Source organism: Lipotes vexillifer, unplaced genomic scaffold (assembly GCF_000442215.2).
Source record: "Lipotes vexillifer unplaced genomic scaffold, Lipotes_vexillifer_v1.1 scaffold330, whole genome shotgun sequence".
Classification (NCBI taxonomy): Eukaryota; Metazoa; Chordata; class Mammalia; order Artiodactyla; family Lipotidae; genus Lipotes; species Lipotes vexillifer.
Genome location: NW_006775627.1, coordinates 1,636,261 through 1,645,898, shown reverse-complemented (window position 1 = coordinate 1,645,898; position 9,638 = coordinate 1,636,261). Strand labels below are relative to the sequence as shown.

Here is a 9,638-nt window from a genome sequence, read left to right as displayed (position 1 = left end):
CCTGCTGAAGAACTTTCAATGTCCCATCAACTAAAGAACAAATCCAACTTTCTTGGCACTACATGGAAAGATTTCCTTCCATGTTGGTCTCTACCAACCTCTCTACGATCATTTCTTTGTTCACTCTAGCTGAACTTTCAACTCAGAATCACCAACATTCTAGTTACTTTCCTAACACAGAAGCTGTACAGGTGGTGGCGATGGGAGAGCAGAGGTCAGTAGATTAGGAAAGCACCATATTCGGCAGTTTTTCAAAAAGAGATAACATGGAGACACGACCATTGTTAAAACTATGATAAAACATATATTCGAGGAGAAACATAAAAGCAAGATAGAGTTTTTGAGAAAATTCTCAAGGGATGCACTTTTATTTTCTTTGATAGTTCCCCCAACCAGTGGCAGTGTCCTTTTCCAGGTACCTCCTGTTAACGTTAAATCTTTAGGTCATTATACACCTCACACCTCTGGGCCTCACTCATTTCTGCCAACAGTAGCTTCCCACTCCTCCCTCCTCTCCTTTTTTGACCCAGCTAATCCCAGTACACTGTTTTAAAAACAGCAGATCACATACTGTCTTATCTTGAAATATTAACTGCCTGCCCAGGTTGGGCTAAGGGCCCTTCCTGTTTCCATTGCGTTTTGCCATAATTCTATTAAATATTATATTGAGATTAATTGTCTATTCTCCCCATTCACAAACTATAAATATCTGGGGTCATGGACTGTGCTTTCCTCATCTTGGCAGCCTCAATACCTAGAAGAGTGACTGGCATAAGCCAGACATTTAATAAATGCTTATTAGCTGAGAGAACAGGTGACTCAATTTTTGCTCTTTGGTTGTTAATCTGTACCACAGACCAGTCTGGCTTCTAATCGTAAATAACACACAGGTGGCACATTTCACTAAGGCAGCCATTTATAAAAAAAATAATTGATGGGCTTCCCTGGTGGCGCAGTGGTTGAGAGTCCACCTGCCGATGCAGGGGACACGGGTTCGTGCCCCGGTCCGGGAAGATCCCACAGGCCGCGGAGCGGCTGGGCCCGTGAGCCATGGCCGCTGAGCCTGTGCGTCCGGAGCCTGTGCTCCATAACGGGAGAGGCCACAACAGTGAGAGGCCCGCGTACTGCAAAAAAAAAAAAAAAAAAAAAAAAATTGATGATGAGTGGGATGAGTCCTTAACACTGAGCAACCCAGGCTGCTCCTTCAGCTCCACTAACACAGGGACTGGACTGATCTTCTCGGAGAACATATTGTCTTACAGCTGTTTTTTTCTATTATCATGCAGACTCAAGTCACATGATGGTTCTATTTGTTGCTTCATGTCAGCAATTGGTCTGGGAAAACTTAACACTAGCTCTAGCAGTGCTACAGAACAGAGTCAAATGGTATTTTAGCAAATGAGTGAGCAAATTTTGTTAGCATGGAAGCAGCCTTAGGAACATTTTCTTTGCCAGAGAATGTTTTTGTATGAAATTTTTAATGTCCTAAGATCATTTTCATTATCTCATGACTTCAATCCTCTCCAAGGAGCACTCTATATCATGAATTCCAACTTTTCAAGATCTCCTGGGGGACTTTCACTCCATCTTCTGCCTTGGTCTATAACATGTTCCATATCTCCTATGGTAAAAATGGTATTTTTTAGATTTCTTACTGCCTTAAGCCACTGTTTTGTCCTGAGATTTTCATTCATTGAGGCTCTTAAAAAACAAAAGGGTTTTTATTTTATTTTTTTGGCCAAATTCACTTAGATCTTAATTCTCTTTAAGCTACTTTCCAACTATATCATTTGATTGAAATGCCTGAAGGTCACCAGTAACCTCCTGTCACCTCAAGTACACATCTGTAGTTTACACCACCTAAAGTCTACTCCCTCTCCCTGTGGCATCATCATTGCCTTGATTTCCTCTGGGATACCTTTTCCTCTGCTCAGAGTCTATGTGGTTTAGTTGAGCTGATCCCATCCTTAGCTTCAAAGGTAGTCATGTAACATAAACATAAGCAACTCAGTACAAGGCATGATCGTCATGGGTCCTCACTAGAGCCAATCAGAACTAATACTGGAATTGAGGTTTGAGGTAAAATAAAAGAGAAAGCTCTTTCAATTTTTACAGACTTGGACTTGAATAGATGTAGGCTAAGATTGCCGTTGCCATCTTGTCACAATGAGGGGCAAGTCTTTCAGACACTAGAGCCAAAATAGGATCTGAAGCCAAAGGATAAAAAAAGAAAAACTATGATTTTGTTGACTGAGCTCCTAAATCCAACCAAACCTAATAACAGAAATAGCCTTGAACTTTATAGCTGTGTGTGTCAATAAATTCTCTCTTGCCTCAACCAGTTATGGTTCTATGGTTGTTGTCTGCAACAAAAAAGGCAATAATTTATGCAGCATCAAAAAAAATCAGTGGCTGGTATTTGCCAGAACTAATCATTCCCTTTTCAAGTATGCACTATTCCTTTGTCTTTACCCATTTTTTTCTGATCCTTCTTTAATCCCCTCTAGTTCCTCTTTATATATAGCTATAATTGTGGAATTTCAGGGTTAGAATGAATAAGGGGTAACAAAACTAGTATGTATTGAGATCCTTGGAAAAGGCACATTTTATATGCATAAATACCTGTTAAAAGTGTAGATACATTTTTTGAAATTATGTTTGGAACACACTACACTATTGATTAAAATGCTGTAAAAGAGATGTTATATGAAGGGAGACTAGTTATAAATTTGGACTGCATGCTATCATTTCCATCCTGAATGTAAAGAATTGAATATTAATGAGGCACAGAATGAAGGTTTTCACAGTGATAATGCCTCTGATTGTAGTTTGGAAAAAAATGGGAGAAATGTGTTATTGCATTTTGATACTAGCACACTTTCTGGAAAGCAATTAGATTGCCTTGCCACCTCAGCTTTTAGAAAGCAAAAGGTTAGAAAACACAATAAAACTGAACATTATTTCCAAAAAGAAATGAAAGTCATTGGACTGTGAGATATTTGAAATCATATCAAAAAGCAGAGTTTATGGCCCTATGAGTTATGGAAAAGGAAATTGAATTGTATGTTTTATTTTTAAAACACAACCACTACAAAGGTGTTTCCATAGTAACAAGGTCAATACCAGTCGCCATTGCAGACCTTCCTCTTTTCTGATACTGGGTTTAAAGATCTTTTTCAAACACCACTTTAAAAGTCCTATGAAAAAGTACAGGGTTTCTGATCATTCATCTGAACAAAAAAATGAGGAAAAACACACATGGAGTATTGAATTTCTCATGTTTTATGGATTATAAGCATTCGTGGCTGTCATATTTTCAGAGAAAAGCCTGCCTGACTAGCTACTATGCCAGCCTCTAAACATGGGATTTGATTAGCCTGATTGTAAATCTGGTCAAACAGAAGTTGTTTGCAGTAGTATTCAAACAGAAATAAAAGGCAGCACAGTATTAAAAAACACACTTCCTTAACATTTAAATATTGAAAGAGTTAACTAAATAATCCGTTATTAGAAAAATTTCAAAGACTCAGATAAAATATGATTATCAGCACTAGAGGAAGGTTAAAAAGATACAGGTCACATTTTGTTTATAACAGAAATAAATAGTTCTTGGCCATAAAAATCAATTCATTTAGCACCACCAGGAAGTGGCTTCTCCTTCCTCTTTCCTTTGTATCAAGATACACTGCCTATATGACAGTCATTTGTATCATCTTATCTTCCCCACTAAACTGTGCACCCCTCAGAGCAGAGATACTTTCTCTTTGTGTTCACAATAGTATCTCACACACATTTTGTATATAGAAGACACTGAAAAAAATAACTGAAGGATGAATCATGAAAAATAACGACAAAACAGTAACTAAAATAACAAAATCTCTGGCCTATTTTTAGAAATGTGTCAGTTAAAATGTGTACTCATGATTTTAATCTCTTCAAACCAAGAGGCTCTAGATCCTTGTTCACAAACTCAAAACCATTAAGTAATAAATCCAGTTGCCTGACCCCTACATCAATTCCTTCAGAATTTCTGCAAGTAGGGCCCTGGCATCAGCATTTTTTAAAGCTACTCAGGTAATTCTAATGTGAAGCCAGAGTTGAAAATCATTGCTTTAAACTGTTCTGCTTGGGCTCAACTGATGGCTTATTTATTTACTTCCAACTTTTAACTGCTTGCTTTTTTTTCCCTCAATATTCCCTCATAGTACTCTATTTACCAAATCTATAACACCTTTTATTATAACTTGATTTATTCTCTACACGATAAAGGCTTCAATTAAAATAGTTCTGGCTTATAAAAGTAAAAATTTTAAGCAAAAATTATTATTGTATTTTGTTCAATACACTTATTAGCCTTTTGTTGCTGTGAATTCAGCTTTAAAAACCAGAGCCGAATACAGTACCAATATTATAGATGTTAAATACATCTAGTAGAATTTAATATGTGCTTTTGTGCTTTTAAGCTTACCTTTCCCAGGCCTGTAATGCCTTTTACACCCTTATCTATCTGGAAAAATTCAGATTCCTCTTTCAAAATGTCCAGATCATATTCCTCTTCCTCTAGGAAGCCTTCCTTAATTCAGACTATCAAGAACTCTCTTCTTCGGCGCTGACACTGCCCCTCATTTACGCTTCTATTTTGCACTCCTAATACTGTATTGTCATTTCTTTTTCTTTTTTGTTTTTAAAATAAATCCTTCATCCATAGTTGATCGTGAACAATGTGCAGTTAGTGCTGCACAGCAAAATAGTTAGAAGCCATAGGTACTCAATAAGTGTTTACTAGATGAAGGAATAAATGGCCATATTGAAGTGAACCAGGTACATTTCAAAAACACTATCGCTATGGACTGAATTGTGCTCCCCACAAAATTCATGTTGAAGCCCTAACCCAAATTCATGATGGTATGTAAGGATGAGGACTTTGGGAGATAATTAGGCTTAGAAGAGGTCATGAGGGTAGGACACTCTTAATGGGATTAGTGCCTTTATAAGAGGAGACACCATAGAGCTTGCTGTCTCTCCGTCTGTCTGCCACATGAGGACACAGCAGGAAGGCAGGCATCTGCAAGTCAGGAAGAAATCCCTCACCAGAACCCAACCAAGCTGCCAGCCTCCAGAACTATGAGAAAATAAATATCTGTTGTTCATGTCACCCAGTCTGTAGTACTTTGTTCCAGCAGGCCAAACTGACTAATACAACTATGAACTGGGATTAAGTTATTTGAAGATAACATTAATATAAACATTACAGATATTTATGCTATCTCCTTTTATTGAAATCCCTAAAAAATGTTTTTTTTTAAAGAAAAGATCATATGAAATGTAGTTAGTCTAGATATTTCATACTTCCTTTCAAATAAATGTAAGGCATAATTTTTGGTATTTTCCTGGTAAATTAAGAAGCCTGACATAAGTCATATATAGTGGAAGATGAAGTGATTTTGCAGAACCAATGTTCAGTAGGAAAAAAATAAGTTACCTGGGGGATGGCATTATCAATTATAGCTATTCACCAGGTTTCTTTTTTTCCTCACAGATAACAACTGAAGACCCAGCATGTTCCTTGCACTATGTTAGAGATTGTCTTAAATTAATTTAATTTGTCTTATGTAGGATAAAGAAAATACTTAAGGTGTCATGGAAACTCCATAATGTATTATTTATTAATTTATTCAACAAATAGTTATTGTGCATTGTGGGAACCCAATTTTGTGTTTAAAGCTATTTTAAGCTAGTTTCATTACGGCATTCTCTTGGGACTGTGGATACAAACTACCCAGTCCTTATCTGATAAATCTATTCTATAATCAAAGCATAAGAACTGTGTGGTTTAGATCAGTAGAATCTCTACTTTGAATTTCACAGATAAGTAACATTTTTAAAATTTGTGGAACCAATGCCAAGTTCCCAACATTTTATTTGGCCAAATAATAATGTAAAAGACAAATAAATATCATTACCAACAATCACTATTAGTTCACAAATGACAAAGCATTTTAACACAATTAAAGAATATAATCTTAGTAGAGAATAAAGGGCAGTTTTCAAGGTGACTACATTTCATTATATAGAGTAAAACATCCACTATATTCTTTATTCTTCTCATTTCAACCTAGACTGGTGAAAACTTTGTTAAGAACAAATCCATCTGTGAGATAGATACAGAAATTTCTACCATCTACCATTTCTCCTCCTTCTGCCATCTACCACTTCTCTACTTTGTTCCTATTTCTCACTATTCAAAATCCCTTCCTTATTTTAATTCTTTAGGCAGGCCATTAAAATAATAAGCAAATGCAATTTAATCCATCAGCTACTACTTAAATGCAATCATTTTCTCTCATTTTGTCAAATACTGAAGATAAATGATGCTTCTGGTACCATCATAACTTTATGTTTCTACATTTATAATATATCATATGAACATCTGAATGATGGGTATAAATCAAATATCAACCAATGAAGCAACAAAACTTACATGTGTGGACCCAATGAAACTACCCTTGCCATTACAATTCCAAGAATCAGAGTTGTTAAAACTGTAGAAATAAGAGAGATCTGAAAAAGAAAATGTAAAGATATATGTCAGTTTAGAATAGAGACAAGTTTATTGAAAATATTAGGTGATTCACTTTTTACTTGAGTAAACTTATGTACAGTTTTTAAAATACAATTCTTTAGTAGTTTATTCTTACAGATTGGTATTGATAACCTAAGGCATGTAAATTTTTATCAGATCTTAGTCTTAGTTCTTTTCCCCCCAAATAGAACAAGTACCAAATGTGACTATTTCATAAAGGGAAATTATGTTTTCATTTTTCTTCAGGTTTTATTTTAGTGTTGACTTGTGCTTTTTTCTATCTATAATTGCTTCTTGCTTCTGTCGTTATCCTACCCTGCCCCTTCCTATACAACGTCCCCCCACCCACTCACAAACATTTTCGGATGCCTCTGCCTTTTCTTTGCTGCTTTCTAGCACCATTAAGTCTAGTTTTCCTCTGTGGTTTTGTCCTTTGGTCTGTGTTTCTAGAGTCTTCTCTGCTACTTCCTCTCTCTTCTGTCACTATTTTAACTGGTTACAATATAAACTGGTCTGTGTGTATATGTGTTCTTTGCACTCTTAACATTAAATCTGTGTTCTACTCTTAATTTTTTAAATGGATAAGCACAATTTAGAAATTTTTGTCTGATAAGAAAAATGTAAAATTGCTTTTATTTCATTTGATTGTCATTAATCTTGTTTCCTGGGTTGTTAGTTTTTAACTAGAGAGAAGGTTCTATTATAAGTCCTCTGATCCACTCAGATATTGGGAAAGAATCCGGTCACATAGCTAGAAAGTGGCCAATGGGGAACTCAGATGCTCAGCCTGACTCCAGATCAGTGTTTCTAACTACTCTGCTTTGCTCATGGGAGATTTATTTAAATACATCAATATGACATTTTGAAGGGACACTTAGGGTCAAAATGTTCAAGTATTAGTAATATGATAGAATATTAGTTTTCTTTTCATAAATGCCTTGCCTTTTGCTCTCAGAAGAAAGCATTTATGTCTACATTGAGCATGTGGATTGGAAAACAGTTCAGACATTTCAGAAAATTCACCAAAAAAGTTCCTTTTAATACACTTTAGTTTATTTCTGGATGCCTGTTATGGAAGGAAGGAGCATGGTCAGAAAACTCTGGAATATAATCCCCATTCTCAGCTCTACCTGGAAGAAGGGGCTTCATCACTGTGGATACACATGAAACATCACAGTGAAAAGTAAAATTAATTAACTGTTGGATTTTTCAAAATAGAATGTAAAAACACATGAATAACTTAAAAAAAATTTTTTTTTCATCAGAATGTTTGGCATAATGAGGATGCAACACCAATAATATTCTGGGTAAAATACAAACACTTCATGAGAGTAAGGAAATAAAATACAGCCAGTAAAGGCTAATGCATGCAGATAAGCATATGTGGTGAGTTTAATACGTACTTGGTTGGTTTCATTAGAAATAAATCACCATTTCTCTTTAGCAATAAGAATCATAAATACTGGCCAAATTCTCAACAATTAATCAATCAAATATTGACATTTAAATTCACTGGATAAAAAATGGGAACAATAGATGTTGTAATTTACAAAAAAATTTTAAGCCAATGAAGTGATTCATTCTTACTTCATTGAAGTTAATGTAATTTTAAATTGTTTAAATGACTATCTACAAAGAATGATAGAAAATAGACTAGATTTTTCAGTAAATAGACTTGGTTTAAATAGAGTTCTTTATATTTTCTAAAATTAAAGTGTGCTGTCTGTGTCAGAGTGTCTACCTTAAAAAAAGAAAAGAAAGGACCTTTTATTTCATAGTCATCAAGTATTTAACCATCAGTTCCCCCAAATAAGATAAAATATCAAACATAGTTTACTCCAATACAATTATAAGTAAACTAAAAGAAACTAAAGATGAATACTGTAATTAAGAACTTGGCCATAGAGATAGTAGTTTGACAAAATTAATGCAGGTAACAAAGTGCATTTCTTTGCCTATTTAAAACGTAAAAATTACCTTTCCAAGTTTCGCTATATCTCGATACAAGGACAAAGGCAGAGTAAAGGCAACAGTGGAAAGCACAATAATGAAATGGTGACCAATAAGCAAGTTTTCAGGATCAACTAAAACACAATAAATATTATAAAGTGTTTATGAGTAAAACCAGTGACACAAGTAGTCAAATATTTAATTAAAAAATGACTTAATTAATACAAAGCACTACATAAATGACAATTTTGAATAAATTCCATAGAACCATGTAAAAACAGAAATAATTCACAAAAAATGTAAATACAAAATAACTTAAGGATGAACCTATAATTCAAATAATGTTATAACATTTTGCATTCAAATTATTTTAGTAGCCTCTGCATTAGTTTTCCTGCTTCTTCCTTCCTTTGTCCCCTTAGTGTATTTTTTTTTTTTTTTTTTTTTTTTTTTTTTTTTGAGGCCCGCGGCCCAGGCCTGAGGGCCCCAGCCGCTCCGCGGCATGTGGGATCTTCCCGTACCAGGGTACGAACCTGTGTGTTCCCCTGCATCGGCAGGCGGACTCTCAACCACTGCGCCACCAGGGAAGCCGCCTTAGTGTATATTTTTAACCTAGAAACTACAGAGATCCTTTCCAAAGGCTAAAGACATTATGTCACTCCTTGTCCTAAACCCTCTAATGGCAAAACCATTCATTCATAAAGTAAGCAACATGGGGACATGGTATGTTCTGTGGCTTTTTTTTTCTCTAACTTCTGTATTCCAGAGAGACTTGATCAGTACAACTTAAAATTTCAAACCTCAAGGTTTTGATAAAAATATTCACTATATTTCTACCCTTCTATTGAGAAAGAAGTGATTTCCCTGAAGGAAAGCAGACAAAGCAACTTTTTGGATAGGGAAGCTGCTGAAACCTGGTATTCACTGCAGACTCTTGGCTATCAAAACAAGGAAATAATAGAGTGTGTGTGTGTGTGTGTGTGTGTGTGTGTGTGTGTGTGAGATCAAATACAAACAAAATTTGTAAACATAAAATAAAACATACTTACAAGGATTTATATATATATATATATATATATATATATATATATTTAAAGCTGTGCTA

General features: G+C 35.1%; 1 protein-coding gene across 2 annotated transcripts in view; it reads right to left on the bottom strand.

The window, feature by feature from the left end:
- Positions 1 to 9,638, bottom strand: part of SLC38A11 (solute carrier family 38 member 11) — a 50,834-nt gene that overhangs the window by 27,080 nt on the left and 14,116 nt on the right. For both annotated transcript variants that reach the window (XM_007450068.1, XM_007450069.1), the window contains 2 exons: positions 8,561 to 8,667; positions 6,482 to 6,561 (listed from right to left, as the gene is read on the bottom strand). In XM_007450068.1, the coding sequence (XP_007450130.1) occupies positions 6,482 to 6,561; positions 8,561 to 8,667 (187 nt within the window). The remainder of the gene's footprint in view (positions 1 to 6,481; positions 6,562 to 8,560; positions 8,668 to 9,638) is intronic.